The sequence below is a fragment of the Cylas formicarius genome, unplaced genomic scaffold (genome assembly GCF_029955315.1).
Source record: "Cylas formicarius isolate icCylForm1 unplaced genomic scaffold, icCylForm1.1 PGA_scaffold_6__28_contigs__length_40554024, whole genome shotgun sequence".
NCBI classification, from domain to species: domain Eukaryota; kingdom Metazoa; phylum Arthropoda; class Insecta; order Coleoptera; family Brentidae; genus Cylas; species Cylas formicarius.
Genome location: NW_026844347.1, coordinates 10,398,048 through 10,418,277, shown reverse-complemented (window position 1 = coordinate 10,418,277; position 20,230 = coordinate 10,398,048). Strand labels below are relative to the sequence as shown.

Below are 20,230 nucleotides of genomic sequence, written 5' to 3'. Positions count from 1 at the left end.
AATAATATATAAATATAATTAATAAAAATAAGAAAATTGTTACATGTCCACGAACATACAAAGAATATATTAATAATATTACATTATATAATATTAATTAACTAATATATTTATCACAAATGAAACCACACAACTTTAAATTATTTTGATATTGTGTACAGATACTGACATAATAAACGGGCCACCCCATACGTAAAGTTCAAGAAACCACTTTGACAGGTCGAACCGTTATAACTGTATTTTTGTAAATGCGGTAAATGGTCTAAAATCTAATTATCGTTAACAAACATAAATCTAAACCGGTACCACTAAATCATACACATTGAAGGAAAAAAGCTCAGCCAAGTTTGGTCTTACAAACTCGACAATTTTTCCCATAGATAATTTTATTCTCTTTTTTTTATCATTCCTGACGCAATAACAGCGCATAAAGCCTGTGTTCTAAGAGCAAACGATGCGGGGATTGGTTTTTCACATTACTCAGTCCCTGTGCTGCTAACATCATTGAACTACGCATGATGATTATTCTTATCTCCAAGAAAAAACACCGTCATCTCGAAAGACGTAATTATGAGAAACCCAAAATTAATAACAATGATATGCAAGTCAATTAAGTTGTGTGATGTGCGGTAGTGGTCATTTACTGTTAAATACAGGTTGAAGCAATACCAAGGGTTAACCGATTATTAAAAATATTAAAAGTGTTCCTGGTAATTATGAGGTAATTTTTTCGAATATTAGCATATTAAAATTTCGACGAATTTTTGGCTCAGGAATTGGCTCGTGAACATGCAAAAAACAAACAACATAATTACAAGCCTGATTCCTAATAATAATATACTTCGCAACTCTTATCACTTGTACATCAATCAACATGCAAGTTGGAAATAGAAACCCAGCACGCAGCTTTTGAAGCTCGGAAAAAAAAATTAAAACTGATTAAACTTCGCATCAAGAACTACAGTATTAGTTCCTTAGCCACCCTGACATGACAACCAAATTGAATTATAAGAAAATAGTCCAACCAATGAAAATATCTCCATATACGGAACCTTCCGCAACAAAATTTAAAAAAAAATCATGTCAATATTGCGAAGCCGACTAAGCAAATTTGGAGAAAATTTAAATCGTTGCCTAAATTTCGTTTCAAATATTTTTGAATCATACAAAGCTGGAAATAGTTTTGTATCTTTTTATAAAACTTCTGGATACCTCCTGCGTCGGTTTTTGTTGAGTCGAACTAACTTCAGTTTCAGTCGAGCTCTGAAGAAGCCAACCGGATGATTGGCGAAACGTTAGCTAGTTCGAGTCACTCAGCGCACCTAAGCGAGTGCTTAATAAATGGGTGGCTAAACACGTTTATCAAATTTTTCTACAATCAAATCCGTCAGAAAAACTTAATTAGACTGAGAAATATGAAAAAAAATATTGAACGAAAGTTGATTCATATTTTAACAGCATTTTATGCAACAAGTTTGATTAACCCCGCTTTAGTCACGAGTTTGATTTGGGACGAGCGGAGCCCAGCTCAGCTTATACTTAAACGACTAAGTGAAGTTAATCCAGGGGCTGCATACTACTTTTTTATACCACTAGTTTAAAATCTACCGAAAACATCCGATCTACAAGTGATATTTTGCGCATAAATTATGTCATGAGCCGTCCCTACACCCATAAGAAGATGCTTAGCTAGACTTTACCACATCAACTTTTAATCACATAAAACTGTTTTGCTTGTTTGTCAGTTAGTCGGTTACTTACGGTAACAACCATTATACTACAATTATAACTAAGAACATTGCTATCTGTTATATAGTTATACAAAAGACACCTGTTAAAGGAGCTGATATACAATCAATAATTACGTGAAATTCACTAGTCAGTACTTTACCTACGCGATTCTGTAATCAAAGCAAGAAATCTTCAATTAAAACCACAGGGGTGTGTTTTATGGCCCTTGTTGTAATATATATTCGGAAAACATTGTCGCATATGCCCTACAGAATGCAACGGATGGTATTCAAGTTAACGGACAGATCAATAACAATCTGCGGGACGTAGATGACACTGTTATTATTGCTGATACCCGGAAAGCACTCGTTAACTATAACGGGAGAGAAGCTAGGACTACGCTGATAAGACCAAGACCTGAAACTAAACCAAAGATAATGATAACTGGAGAAAACATTAAAGTGGGTGAAAACTTTATATATCTTGGAACTTAGCTACATTGCAACTTAGACCCCGATCTAGATAGCTAAGAAGAAATTGCAAGAGGTACATTCAAAAATATGAAACATGCTCTGAGTTTCGAGACAAGGTATCGTAAATCCACTCTGTTGTCATGTGCGGATGTGAGGAATGGACGCTTAAAGTGAATACCATAAATACAACAGAAACATTCGAAATGTGGACCTAACGGAGACTTGGCAAAGTTATGGACAGCACATGTTACTAACTGCGAAATATTGAAAAGAGCACAACGGGAAAGTAAATTGCTAATAATCATCAAGAAAAGAAAAACCAGGCCATATAATGCGGAGTAGTAAATGCGACCTTTTTAAACTGATAATGAAAGGTGAGAATGAGAGTCGACGTGGTATTGGGAGAAAAAAACACTCCTGCCTTAAGAATATCCGAGGCTGGACTGAAAGACACTCACACCCTGTTCCAAGCTGTCAAGGATCGAATGAGATTTGCTCCCACCTTCACTAAATGGGGACGGTACCTTGAGAAGAAATAAGATCCTGAATTAACTTTTTAGGTTCATTTTCAAAATATACGAGACGTTTATAATTTTGATTAGACTTATATTATTTGAAAGACTATTAAAAAGATTTGCGCATTCCATTAGGAATGTATAAACTTATATTAGTTCTAGTAAGGTGCAAATACAAATTATTTATAATTCTTGTACAGTAATTAAATAATTCAGAATTATTCATTTGCATTCCATTGTATGAAAACACTTCCAACACGGATCGCGAGCATTGAAGATGGATGATGCCAAGTGAGATCTTGGCGAAACGTCTGCAGGATTCCAGTCAGAGTTCAACAAACGAACGGATGACATCCCGGTATATAGTGCCATCACATGTTTCCATCCGTGAATCATTATATATATATATATATATATATATATATATATATATATATATATATATATATATATATATATATATATATATATATATATATATATATACAGTGTGTCCAAGATAAGGATGCACAGCATGGGGATCTCGGAAACTATAAGAGATACAGTGTCGGTTAAATTAGACAAAAGTTGCGCATTTTGATACCGAACAAGATCCCGTTTTACAAATTTGAAAATTCCAAGCCGTTCCGGAAATATCCGAGAAAAACCGAAATATTGCGATTTCGTTTTTATTATTTTTTAAAGCTATTTGAAAAGATATGAAAAAACGGAAAACACTTTTCCATTGGCACTTTTTAATCTCTCCAAATTGACGTTAACAAATTTTCATTACAGCGTTTCGATTCCATGGAACCACCATCAACTTTGATTTTTCTTATGGGACGGAAAAAAAGTACACACAGTATTAGGTTGTGCTTTTCATTGCGAATTCAACGATGTACGATACAATACGGTTACTTATGTTTTTATCCAGAAAAATGGCTTTTTAATACATTTCTAGTATTTTATTGTAGTAGGCCATGAGATCCGAACGATGAAAGGCAAAAGAAAATGGTTGACAAGTTCGAGTTAATGTGTTTATTTATTTACTAACTCTAACTGTTCATTTAACATAACAACTAAATCCAACAAGTTAATGAAAAACACATTCTATAACAAATGTTCGAATAAATGACCTCCATTTTCTAGGCATAAGTACGCCCGTCTCACGGTAGACTCCAAAACACGACTTAACATTTCAGGAGTAATTTTATTAAACGCTGCTCGTACTGATTGACGTAATTGTTCCTCGTTGTCAAAACATTCTTTGAATACCTCATTTTTTATGTAGCCCCATAAGAAAAAGTCCAAGGGAGTTAAGTCCGGGGACCTTGGAGGCCAAGGTGTTTCACTGTAAGTCCCAATGTATTTTCCATCAAACCGTTCAGTTAAATATTGGCGAACTTCTCTGGAGTTATGGGCTGGGGCACCATCTTGTTGGAACCAGCAGCCTTGCACAGCGCCTAGCGGTAAATCATCTAAGGCATCTTCTAAATCGTGCCTCAAGATGTCAAGGTACCGCTCGGAAGTTAAGGAATTATTATAGAAAATAGGGCCTATAATCTTGCTACCAAAAATCCCACACCAAATATTAAACCCAAAGCGAACTTGATGTCTGGATAGTCTATTAACACGTGGATTTTGTTGCGACCAATAGTGTGTATTGCGCCTGTTATAAATACCGTTATTGGTCACCATACTTTCATCAGACCAAATCACTTTATATGGAAAATTAAAACTCTCATCACACATCCTGCTATACCACTCACAAAAATGTCTACGTCGTTCGTCGTCACCCGGTTTTAATCCTTGACATATTCTGAATTTGTAAGGCTTAAATTCATTTTTCCTTAAAATAAACTGAGCTGTAGATTTAGCTACCCCATTCTGGTCTTCAATTTCTCTGGTAGAAGTTTGTGGATTTTCGATAACAGATTGTAGAACAATGTATTGGTTTTCTTCATTGGAAGGTTTTTGTCGGGATAATGCAGGCTTCTTAAATGATCCATATTCTTTCAGATTAAATAACAAACGCCGAAAAATACTCTTGTCAGGTTGTCTCCGCTCTGGGTATTTGTTAGAATACATACGCTCGGCTTCCACACAATTTCTTTGGCATCAGATGTAGCAAGACAGCATATCACATTTTTCTTCTTTGTAAAATTACCTCCCTCCATTGTAGAACAAAATAAATTAGAAAAAGACAACAACAATAAAAATACAAAAACAATAACTAAAGGAATAAACTTATGATCGACTGATAACAAAGACAAATAACATTAATGTGTCATTGAAATTGACTGGATGTCATTTTGTCATGGCCTACTCCATTTAAATGCTGAAATGTATTAAAAATCCATTTTTCTGGATAAAAACATAAGTAACCGTATTGTATCGTACATCGTTGAATTCGCAATGAAAAGCACAACCTAATACTGTGTGTACTTTTTTTCCGTCCCATAAGAAAAATCAAAGTTGATGGTGGTTCCATGGAATCGAAACGCTGTAATGAAAATTTGTTAACGTCAATTTGGAGAGATTAAAAAGTGCCAATGGAAAAGTGTTTTCCGTTTTTTCATATCTTTTCAAATAGCTTTAAAAAATAATAAAAACGAAATCGCAATATTTCGGTTTTTCTCGGATATTTCCAGAACGGCTTGGAATTTTCAAATTTGTAAAACGGGATCTTGTTCGGTATCAAAATGCGCAACTTTTGTCTGATTTAACCGACACTGTATCTCTTATAGTTTCCGAGATCCCCATGCTGTGCATCCTTATCTTGGACACACTGTATATATATATATATATATATATATATATATATATATATATATATATATATATATATATATATATATATATATATATATATATATATATATATATATATATATATATATTCTCACGTATTGATTCACGGATGGAAAAATGTGATGACACTATACTCCGGGATATCATCCGTTCGCTCGTTGAACTCCGACTGGAACACTTCGAACACTCGGAGCGCGAGCATTGAAGATGCCAAGTGAGATTTTGGCGAAACGTCTGCAGGATTCCAGTCGGATGCAGGATTTGCAGGATTCCAGTCGGATGCAGGATTCCAGTCGGAGTTCAACGAGCGAACGGATGATATCCCGGAGTATAGTGTCATCATATATATATATATATATATATATATATATATATATATATATATATATATATATATATATATATATATATATATATATATATATATATATATATATATATATATATATATATATATATATATATATATATATATATATATATATATATATATATATATAATTTGAATTTTGAAAAACCCAGTAAAAAACAGTTTGTTGTCTGCTGATTTTGGCAACTTTATTTCCGATATCAATTCAAAACTTCAGTTGCAGTTGCAAAAAAAAAATTCGTTTCGGTTAAATATGCGCGTTCTATGTTAAATTGTTTTTCGCTCAATGCTTATAAATAGCTAGTTAGAATATCGCAACAGCAAATAAGCTGCTAGTAACTTATAAGTAAGCTAATTTACCACAAGTGAAAGGAAAAATACATTCTTTATTTGCCGCTCGATATATTACAAACGTGCAGATTAAATTCAATTACGTATTTTGTATAATGTTGACGTAAGGGAAACAAAAAAAATACGACTGGTCGCAATTCTCTTTTTATTCAGTTATTTATTATCATTTTAATATTTTATTTCAATTACTATATGATCAAGGCTACATAAAAGTACACCGCCCAAAAATATCACGAGCAGTGTTTTCTTAAGTTAATTTGCAAACTGCTTTTCAGATGCATTTTTCATTTTAGTTTTGATCACACTGTTGCCACTCAAGCTGTGCATAGTGTTTACGTTCACATTGATCTCAGTGGATTTTTTTCTAAAAAAGTGACAACCCAAAATTACTACCGGAGTGGACAATATGGACTGCATAAGTGCATTTGTTAAGCTACTACTTGTTATAACGATGTTTTCAAGAGCAAAGTTTATTTAGATATATTAAAAAAAGATCAAAATCTGCCCGATGCTGAAGGAAAGCCAGCAAGATTATATTTTAGTCAAGACAAATTAAAGTTTATCAAGCAAAATATTGTGTATAAACTTATTAGCTTTTGAAGAGGATGGAAAGAAAGCAGCGATGCACAATACTTTGCATCTCGTTCTGATACAGTAGAAGTTATTATATATTAAATGCGAGATTAGTTCATGCGTCTTGTCTTGTAGTGGGTTTTCCAGTAAGGGCAACTAGGTATGGGAAAACATTATTAAGTAAATCGACCAAGTGCTCAAGATTATTTTCGAATATCAGGAAAATTAATGGTCTGAAAAAAATATATATTGAACAATCTAACTTTTCTAAAAAATTAGATGGTCAAATAAGGGTTCACAACCTAGTAAATATTTTTATTCTAACGTAAAATATTAAGAAGTAAAATGTGTATTGAAATACCAATAATAGCAGACAATCAAGAGGGGCAGCATTTTGTTCAGATAAATGTCAAACTTTTTAGATTTTTATTTAGTAAATTTAAGGATAATTAGACATTATTAACAACTCGTAAAGTGAAAATTCTTGAGATTTTTTATTTACATTTCAGGCTAGGAAGGATAAAGATAAAGAGATTGAGATGCGGTTTTCACCGTTGAATTTATTCTTTTTCCGGAAAATCATTTTTGCGATTACGTCAGAAAACACCACCTGGTCGCACGTTTGACAGCATAGGAAAGCCCTTTTTAACTACTCCAAGTTAATTAAAATACGTCGTCTTTTGGAGATATGGACATTTCTGAAAATGTGTACATCCCCGTATCACTTTCCTTGCCGAGATAGAGAAAAGATCATCCACAAAACTCATTTGAATTTGTGTCATTTTTAACAATAATCAATATTAGAAATTTTGTATACAATTTTGTAAAATTCAAGACACAATTACGCACTCTGGCGGCCATTTCAGGAACTTTATAACGATTTCCAACATTTTCTCTTGGCCGCAATAATATCGTACCTCGTTGCCCTTACTGGGACACCCGGTATAAACGAAACGTTGACCAACAATTAGTACTCCAAACTATTGTCCTATAATCGTGAATTGGTGGGAAGTTTATATATATATATATATATATATATATATATATATATATATATATATATATATATATATATATATATATATATATATATATATATATATATATATATATATATATATATATATATATATATATATATATATATATATATATATATTTATATATATATATATATATATATATATATATATATATATATATATATATATATATATATATATATATATATATATATATATATATATATATCTCACGTATTGATTCACGGATGGAAAAATGTGATGACACTATATTCCGGGATATCATCCGTTCGCTCGTTGAACTCCGACTGGAATCCTGCATCCGACTGGAATCCTGCAAATCTTGCATCCGACTGGAATCCTGCAGACGTTTCGCCAAAATCTCACTTGGCATCTTCAATGCTCGCGCTCGTGTTCGAAGTGTTTTCGGAGCGCGAGCATTGAAGATGCCAAGTGAGATTTTGGCGAAACGTCTGCAGGATTCCAGTCGGATGCAAGATTTGCAGGATTCCAGTCGGATGCAGGATTCCAGTCGGAGTTCAACGAGCGAACGGATGATATCCCGGAATATAGTGTCATCATATATATATATATATATATATATATATATATATATATATATATATATATATATATATATATATATATACAGAGTGTCATGCATTCAATCCCCTTGTGAAAAATTATCAAAGTTCCTTAAAAATATACTAAAAAACGTTATAAATCAAAATCAAAAACTCTTTCGATTTTAAAGAAAAAATAAAAAATGTCAGGATACCTGAAAACTATGTTTTGATCTCGTTAGATGTCATTTCTCTATACACAAATATTCCCATCCCTCTAGCTAAAGATATAATAAAGAAAAAATGGCCAAAAATTAAACATTTCACAGACATTCCGTTAAATCACTTTCTTGAAGCTGTAGAATTAACATTAACATCAACCTATTTCTTATTCAATGACATGATATTACAGACAGGTCGATGGTTGTGCAATGGGAGCATCGATTTCCGGTGTCATTGCACAGTTAGTAATGGAAGATTTGGAAGAATCCGTACTAAAAAATATAAATCTTCATATCCCCCTTCAATTTTTAATAGAGATCGAAAAAAATAACGTCATTAACTTTCTAGACCTGACTCTATACACAAGCAAAGACCAGATCAAAACCAAATGGTACACCAAAGATACTTGGTCATCTAGGTATGTAAGTTTCAACTCCCAACATCCCATCACCCAAAAAAAATCCGTAATAATAGGTTTAGCCGACCAAGCTATTAAACTGTCCGATCCTGACTACAGACAGCAAGCTATTAAAAAAGCAAAACAAGCCCTAAAATTAAACTGTTATCCGGATGTATTAATAAATAAAATTTTCAATAAACGGATACACAAATTTTACAATCAAAATGCTGGTAACAAATCCGAAAAGAAAAATACTCAAAAACAATATCTCCCTTTACCGTACGTTCCAGGGCTATCGGAAAATTTGTGCAATGTGTTCAAACAACACGACATTACTGTGGCACACAAAGGTTATAACCTATTACAACAAAACTTTAGTAAATTAAAATCAAAAATCCCTGACGAGAAAAAAAGCCACGTTGTATATCAAATATCGTGCCAAAATTGTAACGGTGTCTACATCGGACAAACTAGTCAATACTTAAAAAGTCGCTTAAACGGCCATAAATATGACAAAAAAAATAACACTGCTCTTTCGAGCCATTCCAGGGAGAATCAGCACTCGTTTGACTTTCAAAGTGTGAAAATTTTACGCTCAGAAAGCCACACAAAAAGACGAGAATTTTATGAAATGATTGAGATCCAAAAAAATCCAAACGCCATAAATTCTAAGACTGACACAAAAAATCTCAGCAAAATTTATCACAACTTAATTAAATAAAGAGACAAATTAACCCGTGAATCTCACACAAACCAAAAAAAAAAAAAACGCTTTAGAAAAAAAAACTCCGTTGACCTACCGTGAAGAAACGTACATCCGTGCTTCGCATTATTGTTTTGGTTCGTCGTCTTATCAATGTGGCTTGTCGATTTACATATTCGATATGTCTGTTTTGAATGTTGTAAAACTGTAAATTACCAAACAACTATATAGTGAACCGTTGATTTTTGGCTTAAGGTATGTAATCGTAATATAAAAAATTATGTATGTTTTATTCTTGTGCATCTATTTTTATACTATTTTTAATCACTTTGTATGTTCTATTGACTTGCACTAGTAATTTTTAATCATTTCCATCTATTTTGCTGACTCCTATACAAATTTTTATCTATGTTTTAAATATGACCAGGAAAACAATGCTATAAATAATTTTATGTAAAAATACATTTTTGTAGGTTAAAATTAAATGTCTGAAGAAGGTCTTGAAGGCCGAAACGTCACAAAAAATAAAATGTTTCACAAGTAACGGAAACTTATTTTAATTTCACTAAAAAAGGACAAAAAAAAACCCAAGAACCATTTCTTAAGAATATATATTAACAATACAATACAATACAATAGCAATTTTATATTTGATGGTTATCTCCGGTCCAATTGTTAATGAACCACTTTATATATATTAGCATAAAATCGTATTTTTATTATTAATTACGAAAAATATTAATCCTGATGCAAAAATGTTTATTAAGAGGCACTACCGGCTCAAGAATTATTTACACTGTCAGCATTTTGTCTACATTGCGGCGAAGGATTTTTTAATTAAGAAAACGTGAGAAAACTTACCGACAAATATTTTTCCATAAGATTAAAACAAACCAATCCAATACACTCCACCACTGTTTTTTTTCTAACCCACTTTATAAGCCAAACCGAGCTCCATATTTTTCTAAACAGAACAAAGTAGAGCTGGGCAAATCGGTTCGATGTCAAGTCATTAATGACGAATCGATTATACGCCGATAACGAAATACCGGCGAAACGGGTTATTTTCAGAAATTTAACGAATTAAGCGAAGCGTATGAGACAATCATTAATTTCATCCTTAAAATGTCGAGAGAGGAAATGATGCAAAAGTGATGTAAATCCGTAGCATCAAAAGGAACGAACAATTAAGACTTTAAAAATTAAGAGCTTGTGAATCATGATAAGAAACAACAAAGCAGTGTCGTCAGTTTTAAAAAGATAAATTAGAATTTCGAAAAAGGTGTAAGATATATCAAAAAGTTGTTAAGTTAAATGAAATGTTATCCTTCCTAATTTTTGTATTTATATAACGATTATATCATTATTTGCATTTTCAAAAGCATTTCTACCAATATTGTTAAAAAATTATAAGCCCAGCCAAAAGTTTCTCAAAATTATTTTAACCGAAATTTAAGAGAAAAATGTCGATAATAGACAGCATTAATGTTTTCCACAAAATACCAAAAGAAGATGCAGTAATGATTTCCCCTTTTCTAGATTTTCATAATGTGTTTCTATTCAAATCGTTAGTCTTTATAATATAAAAAGAAAAAAAAATTAAAACAATTAAGTATCTTTAAAAATTGAAACACTATTAATTAGCAATAAAGTACAATAAATTCGAAAAATTTAGAAAAAGTGAAACTTATATTAAATCAATTTAAATTCTTCACAAAAAAAAAGAAAAAAAAATTGTCGAAAGATTTGTCGAATTTCAAAAAAGGTGTAAAATATGTCAAACGTTTCTCAAGTTACGAAATGTTATATTTTCTAAATGTGTGTTTGTATGATCATTTTATTTGCATTTTTCACAATCTTTATACAAAAATGATCAAAATCAAAAAATGTTCACATTATTATTATTTTATTAAATTCAGCATACGTCCAAATCTTTAATACTAATTAGTCAGGACCATATTTTTATTATTTAAATATTAGTTAACTGAACAACTGAAATATGAAATATGAAATATACCCATGATATAAGGTTGACCATGCAATACTATATTAGTTAAGGCTGCAGTTTTAATATATCAAAATTATAACCATTATTGTCAATGTTATGTATTTTTGAGTTTGCAATGGTAGTTTTTTAATAAATAAAATATTGCACCTTTTCCTAATTTCGTATATTGTATTTTCGACACAAAATCTCACAAACACCATGACCAACTGTGGCCCAAGGGTACTTTCTCATAAGATGACACAGTCAAAAATGGATTTGGATTTGGACTTGGATTTTTAGAAACACGGTGATTTTAGAATTTTTTAGAGACCCTTTGTAGCTCGATTATGCATAAACTTATCGAAAATGTGAAAGGTACATAGGATCCTGTGGCATAGTCAGTTTTCTTCTGAAAATCACAAACTAAACTTGTATTTTTTTTAATAAAATACCCTGCATGCATTAAAAAATTAAATATATCTTTAACATTATTAAATATGCCATGGGAAATATAATTTTTTTTTTTTACTCTAAAACTGCCGTAAAATTTCTGCATCCGAACTTATTGTCGATCTGTCAGCGGCCATGTTGGTTGTTTATACCGCAAGGTCAAATAATCATTTTAAATAAGATAAAAAAAAAACAAGTTTAGCTCGTACATGAAAATCAGAAAACTGAGTACGCCGCTGAATTCTGCGGAAAAAATCCAGTCCAGAACGGTTTTCACCTTTTTAACAATTTAACTCATAACTGAACTACAATAATTTCAAATTCATCATGTAAATAAATATCCAAGATAGCTATGAAAACCGCAACACGCTGGCCTTATTAACAGGGGAGGTAAGTCCTAAAACCATCAAAAATGGGACACACTGTACAATTGAACGAATACCGAATCTATTGCGTGGGTGAGTCATTGACTTTGAACAAGAAAATCATAAACGATACAACTACGGACACCTAGTAGAGTCTGGTCGAAAATAACAAGGTTATTTAAACTTGACGCAGCCGGTAAGTTTGCGCGGAATACGTGAAGGTATGCAACCCATAATATAATCCGCTCAAAATTTGGTTAGAAACATATTTATAACCACGAACGGTACAATGCAATACTATTAAATATTGCTTTGATTTGACTCAAAACATCAGAACTACCAAATATCCCAGAGGAACTAGAAATAATTTTCAGCCTATTTTAATCAAGCGAACGCCGATAATAATAAATACTTAATAATATTCATTATGCGAATAACATGCCAAAGCGTTTGGACACATTAAGATTGCGAGCTTTGCATACAAACAACATTAATGAATGATTTTCGTGCACATGCTTCTCTAATGTTGTTTATTTACCTTGAGATTTGATTCTCTGAAAATTGAAATATCTTGTCGCGTATTTGAGGTATTTCTTCCAAGAAAATAACATAGATAACGTTGTACGAATTAGTTAGTTGCATTCAGCTGTTTTTACTTAGGTTCGTACTGAGTTTAATTTCTAATTTTTAAACAACTTTTAATTTAAAAAATTTAGTAAATACTGGTTGGGATATAACTTGATGGAAAAAAATTACGAACCAAATCAGTCATAGAATGAGTTTATCACAGTGTCAAACTTACTAAAATACATACTATACAGCCTTCATCAATCCATATATGAAGAGATTTTTTTTAAATCATCCTGGGTAAGTTCCAACAAAAACTTTTTTCAAAATCTGAACTTTTCTTCGTATTACCTATTTTGTATATTCATCAAGGACTTTTACTGGTCTACCAGCACGTTTCCTTGGACATGTTTTTTTTCTCTAGCAATAATTCAAAAACGGTGGACTTTGAAGATTCAGGAAGATTGGCCGATAGTTTTTTCTAAGGGTGACGTCGGTGAAAAAACAAAAGCAACCAAGAGAAAATGCTAGAAACTATTTGTAAGATTCTAACTTGGGGGTGCAATCACATTTAGTTTCAGTTAAGCTCTGAAGAAGTCAACAGGATGATTGAAGAAACGTCAACAAGTTGAATTTATCAACAACCTGTGCACGAGAAACCCAGAAGTCATAACTAAATATTGGAATTCAATATATTACAGTAATAACAGACTACGAACTTTCTGTTTTAATGCAGCATCGAGCAATTCTAAGGTTGACAATTTTGTACAAATAAATACAAAATAGACTATAAATTGTAATAATCTTAATATAATTAGACATATTTTTCTCAAAATATGCCTAGATCTCATTAAATAATCTGACAAAATGAGTTCAGTGTGTGTAAATCTCTGTTTATAAAGAAAATGTAAATGTATATATACCGGGTGTCTCAGAAAGCACGACGAGGTACTGCATTAGGGAATCGGATGATCCTAGAAATTCGGAAGAAAAATTATTAAGGAATATTAAATAAGCGTTGTAAGTGGAGTAAAATGCGAATTTTTCCTAAAATCGAAGTTTTTCTGAAGCGTTAAGTTTTTTTATTCATATTTTAGGTTAGGAAAAAGATATTGGTATGCCATTAGCAGGCTAGGAAAAGCATTTTTTAATGGCTCCAAGTTTATTAAAGATTCTCACTGTAACTATGGTTAACGTTAAAATTTTTTTAGAAACCTCGAAAATTATTTCCGGCATTTTGTCTCGGACGGTTTACCTAGTTTTTTTCCCGTTCCCCCTATTATCGTATCTCGTTGCCCTCACTGGGATGCCCTGTATATTGCTAAAAAACGAAAATCAGGATCTAATAATGGCAGGTATACTAAAAATATTCCCAAAGATGGGATATTATTTTGAATTTTCACTAGCGTGTTGGATGCTTATTTAGCTAGCTTTTGTCACAAAAAAATTATATCGGTGCATTAAATTTCTTTGAGAAAATATACTTTATTTATAGCGATGTCGTAAAACGCTCTCTAGTGGCGATACGAGCAATCCAAATCCACCGAGGGCAGAGTAGTGTTGGGGCTGGTCAATTGACCATCAGTGACACAATTGACAAATGCTATCAAAATGTCTTAAATAACAACTTGCAATTGGAGAGTATTATCTATCACTATTTATTATAATATGTATCTTACAATAAATTATTATGCGATTGAGATGTCCAATTTACCTATAACCTCTTCAAGGCATACCCGAATACGATACTTGGCGATTCGGAGAATCTCAATAAAAATAGCGACTTTTAAACGACGCTACAGCGACGTAAAGCACAACATAAATAAATAAATATAAATGTCATTGTATTTTTAAAATTATTTCGGTCATTTGACTGGTCAATTGACACAAAAAAATTGACCAGTTAATTCCACAACACTACGACAGAGCGCTCTTCTTAATTGGCCACCCGGTACATTAAAAAAGTTTTGACGGATCTGTGTGCAGTATATTTGTGGAGAAATGAAATAAATCGAATAGTAGGTAGCAATAACAAAAATGATAATTGCACTTCAAACCTATATTAAAATTCACAGCACATTTATTAACTCTCACAAACCGTCAAATTAGAACAACGCGTCCTACACTAACTATTTAACGAAATATATTCTGGATTAAGAGAACTGTTTGTCACCCGGTGCCTAATCCGGTCGTACACGGTGGCCGCAATTCCCGTTTTATATAAAGAAAACAACACCACAGTTATTAGCACGCTACCGGTTAAAGCCGACACGAAGCCAAGCCAGTGACTCAGACTGGCGTCGACACGTCCATCGTAGTTTTCTACATGTGGAACTGTCGATGCAACTGGTAAACTTCTGCTGGGTTCGTTTACGATGGCACCTTTGCAGTAAACACCTTGAATGGAATAGTGAGACGAAACGTATCTTCCCTTTGCTACGTCGATGCTTTCGTATCTCAAACTTCTAAAAATTATGTCCAGTTCAGTACAAAGAAAATTATTATCGTTGATATCCAACATGCGTAGCGTCGGAAAATGATTCCTTAAGCCGGGAACATCGATATTTGCCAAGACGTTGCCCGATACATTCAGAACTTTTAGATTCTCCCACACATAAGTATCGTTTTCGAAGTTCAATGTCGCGATGTGATTCCTCGACAAATTGAGATACTCCAAACGTTCGAGGCCCTGCAGCATATTCGCCCCTTCTATCGTAAGAAAATTCGAATAAAGATCCAGCACTTTCAAATTTGTCGACTCCACGAAACAAGTAGCCGGAAACGCTTTGATTTTATTATTGCCCAAATATAACGCTTCCAATGTAGTTGCGTTGCGAAGGCCCATACTATCGATCCGCTTAATGACGTTATTCGACAAATCGATTTGTTTTATGCTCCTCAAATTGCTAAACAGCAATCGGGGGATAAACTCGAGCATATTGCCGCTAAGGTTCAACACTCTTAAAGTGTCCAGCCCTTGGAATACTTCGGCAGACAAGTTGGCAATAAAGTTACCGTCCAAGTCGAGACGGTGTAAACAAAACAAGCTGTTAAACGCTCCGGGGTCTACCGTTACTATTCCCTTTTTGCTCAAACTTAAGCTTACTAAGTTTTCGGAATTGTAGGTTATGAATGCGTTCCTCGGAATTCTATCTATGGAGACGAAATCGAAATTAACGTGGTTTCCTAGAAAGCCCATATGGCGAGGGTCAAATGGAATGTCGTTGGCTTGATAGTCCCTCAAAGAATGAAACGTTCTTGTTTTCTCTGACGATTGGACGATACATTCGAGGATCTTCGTTGATATTAAAGGGACGTTGCAGATCAGAAGCACCATATAGACATACATCTGAAATTTTTCAAAAAATCTAATGTAAATCGTTGAGAAACAAGTTGACATCAATCAATAAGTTAGAAGGCAGATTTTTCTACAGATTACTACAGAGAGGAGACCGAACCTATTTGGATACAAGGGTAAGTTGGCAATGTATAGTAGGATCATCGATCTATTGATCTATTATTAATAGAGTGAAATGTGGCCAGGGTAGGGGTCTACCTGTACACACAAAAAAAGTGGAAAATGTTTTTATACAACAAGTGAAAAAGTATTTTTTCGCAAGAGCCATTTTGAAAGCACCTGAAGCTCGAATTATTTAGTGTTTCTGTTAAACTATTCACAGTTTGGTGAATAGGGTCGAGGATAAGGGATTTGCTATTGATATATAAACAAGGGAGATGGCGATAATCAAGGGAGATGGCGTTGTTGACATTTCAAAGGTTTCAATGGATTAATAACATACACAATAACATTTTTAGGTATAAAATGTAGCTTTACTATTTGATAAATCATAAACCGAAAAGCACATCTTTTAATCCTAATAGCAATATGGTTAGTAAGAAATGCACTTTTATCCAAGTTTGCTTTGTTTGTGTGAGAAGAGCAAGTTTTTAAAAGCGAGAAATAATAATATTATAAGGACCGATTATAGTGAAAATGCCGCAACATGTCATTTCATGGGTATGCAAGCAAATCCATGCGTGTATTCATTAGGTGTATTCATATGGTGCATTTATTTTCTTATATCGTATAATATTTGTGCCTAGTGTCACTTCTTGTTGTAGATTTTCAAGAAGCCCTGACGTCTGGCACCACATAAATAAAATAATACCAAAACCTACAATTTCTAGCAATCACTTTAAAACCTCTGACTTCGATTTTCGAAGCCATTAAGTTAGATTTTTCAAACGAGATGTTTTTGCAAAAATATTTATCGATTAAGTTTTTAGGTCACAAAAATACGCTTCCCTTAATTTGAATAGGAAATGTTAAGATATTTCAGTTGAATGTCTTCATTAGTCTCCCCGAAAAAAACGGTAGGTACATCATTTCAAAGAATTTAGAAATTTACCTGAATTATGAAGTCTTTATTATCCTGAATTAAATTTGGTAGCAAAGGGCTAAGAGCGTTAGACATTTGGCACACCCAGATACTGTTACAGCCAAAATTTAGCATTGAAATAACCGAAGGGGACAGACAACACTTGGAGTGACAGTGGGAGGGAATTAAGGGCAAAGAAAGTATCTATGTAACGGTTTAATTTTGCTCATCCAAAAGGCAATTTTTCATATTATTTTTTGGAGTCATAGCGTCCAAGAAATTTAATTTTGTTGTAGGACGGTGTCGCATATTCAATGATTGCGCATTAGAATAGCAGAATCTGAAATACGTTCCAACTCCATATACTAGTCGAAGACGGGAGTTTTGAACTTATTGAATGAAACTCTATTATTTAGACAAGGAACAATGATTAAACTCTGATAATACATTACATTACATTACTGTATTACTTTAATTTGCTTGTAACGTAATTTTTAAATTTTAGCCATGAATCTAGATTACGCCTCAAACTTTTACAACTGTTAAAGCAAAACGGAGATCTTTATAGAGATCTTTACGTTATGAATACAGATTCGCAAAATCTACTCCAATCGGAATTAATACTGTTGCTTGCTTCGCTAAGGCAATTCTCGGAAAAAGAAAAGTACAGTTGAGTGTTATCGGCATCAAGATGATAACACAAACCAGTAATAATGTTGTAAACCTGGATATAAAATCGCAGACAGAAGTTGTCCTAAAATATTACTCAGTAGTACTTCCTTGTTAACAGCAAAAGATGTAGAGGTTGATTAATTAAGTAGTCCTTTGCAAAATGTGTTGAACTATAACCGTTCTTTTATTTACAGGTACTTATGTTCGAGTAATTAATTTATTTTTCATAACTTTCGATATGGATCACCAAAACATCGACGCTGTCCGTGAACTGACAATGCAAGATCTTCATGTGACATATCGTGAGATTGAGGATAGTATGACAAGCATCGATAAGATATTTCATTATCATTTGGCTGTAAAAAAGATTTGTCAACGTTATATTCCGCATAATTTGACAAACGCGTAAAAAAAGGTTCGTGTCTAAATCTATGCATATGAGCCTGAAACGAAACAGCAATCGGCGGCCGTATGGATCTTCCAAGACGAACAAAATCCAACAAAAGTTGTTCGCGGAAGAAGCTCATAGAAGCAAATGCTTGCCTGTCTTTTCGGTATTACAAGTCTCGTGGTTGCAGTAACGTGATAGTAACGGAGGACGGTCAATTCTGAATGGTACACAACCATGTAATTGCCATAAGTCATCGAAAATATTTTTTAAAATAAGCAGAAGAGACGAATCATATTTCATCATGACAATGCGAGCTCTCACACATCAACTTAAAGCAAAGTAATTTTTTGACCAGCGAAAACATCGAATTGACAGGCCATTCGCCGTACAGCCCTGATTTGCCACCTAATGACTAATGACAAAAAAAAGTTACGCTTTCAAATCGCTTGTTTTGAAGTTAACTCAATCAGAGTGGAAAACTGCTTCAAAGATGGGTTCCAATGGAGAATATTTTGAAGAACAATAAAATCTATTTCATTAATAAATATTTGTTTTTTCATTATTAAACCACACATATAACAATATCTACCAAGGGTCCCAGAATTTTATAGGTATCATAAACAGTTTGCTGAATTCTATCAGACAAAAATGAACATATGAATTTCCTAAATCCTAATCCTAAATGATGTGGAATGAAGTACCTAGTGGTTAAGCCAATCCAATGCTTTACTAAAATGAGTGACTGAAACACTGTCTATGCGCATGACTGAAAAGTTGTCATGTGAAAAATGGGTTCAAGAAATTTTAACAATAATGCAAAATTTCACATGCCTAAATCCATTCTGGTGACGGTTATGATATTAAATGTCATCTTCAAATTTGTTATTTGCATAGGCAGAAGAGAGTATTTGTTAGATCCCGCAAGTTATCTGTTGCTAGAGTCAATTAACTTTATTTTGATAATAATATAATTTTATGACTTAATGACTTTTAATAGCACCCAATATGTACCAAACATTTGTTTGGGTAACTTTTTTTAAAATTATTTTTGGAAGTTGTGTTGGTTCAGTTAGTTGGTAAGTCTGACTTTAGCAAATACTACTCCGGTCCCTTATAACGTTTGCAGAATTTCAAAAAATATTTTCCATAGTGTTTACAATGCCCCTCGTTTCTCTACTGGATTAGAATTATTATTAAAAGAATACACTATTCAGAAATCAAGACAAAATCCTCAAAATGAAAAAGATTATCTTTTGGAGAAGTAGTTTTCCATTTCCTGGTTTTGGTTTTCGCAATGTTTTGTGTTAAAACGCAGAAGTGGAATAAGAATTTGTTAGTGTTCTATTTCCACAGCCATTTAATTTACCCTATCATCTTACCAAACAGATTTTAAATGATGCTTCAAAGAATGGATTAGTCATCTCGATGCGATGTAACAACTCGCAATAACACAGAAACATCTGGTTTACAAATGGTTTCCTGTAGTTTTTAATAATTAAAAATTGATACACATACAGTACATCGAGATTTCGTACCACGGATAGACGAGCTGAGTATAACACTATGAAATGGAAACCCAATATGAAAAATCTTTCTAAAATTACTTACGAATATAAATCTGATTAGCCTTAAAAAATGTTTGTAATTTATTAATTAAATGTGACCTTTATATACTGTGAACGTCTAAAATATGGAACAAATTCATT

At 32.8% G+C, this 20,230-nt stretch overlaps 1 protein-coding gene across 8 annotated transcripts in view; it reads right to left on the bottom strand.

Annotated features, from left to right (window-relative positions):
- The window catches only part of LOC132703929 (inositol-trisphosphate 3-kinase homolog), a 177,995-nt gene that overhangs the window by 145,090 nt on the left and 12,675 nt on the right, over nucleotides 1-20,230 (bottom strand). For 5 of the 8 annotated variants that reach the window (XM_060673471.1, XM_060673466.1, XM_060673467.1 and 2 more), the window contains one exon: nucleotides 13,485-16,431. The exons of 2 other annotated variants lie outside the window; for them this stretch is intronic. In XM_060673471.1, the coding sequence (XP_060529454.1) occupies nucleotides 15,208-16,431 (1,224 nt within the window). In that variant the 3' untranslated portion in view covers nucleotides 13,485-15,207. Of the gene's footprint in view, nucleotides 1-13,483; nucleotides 16,432-20,230 lie in introns of those variants that run through there. One more of the 8 variants, XM_060673475.1, reaches the window with a different exon arrangement.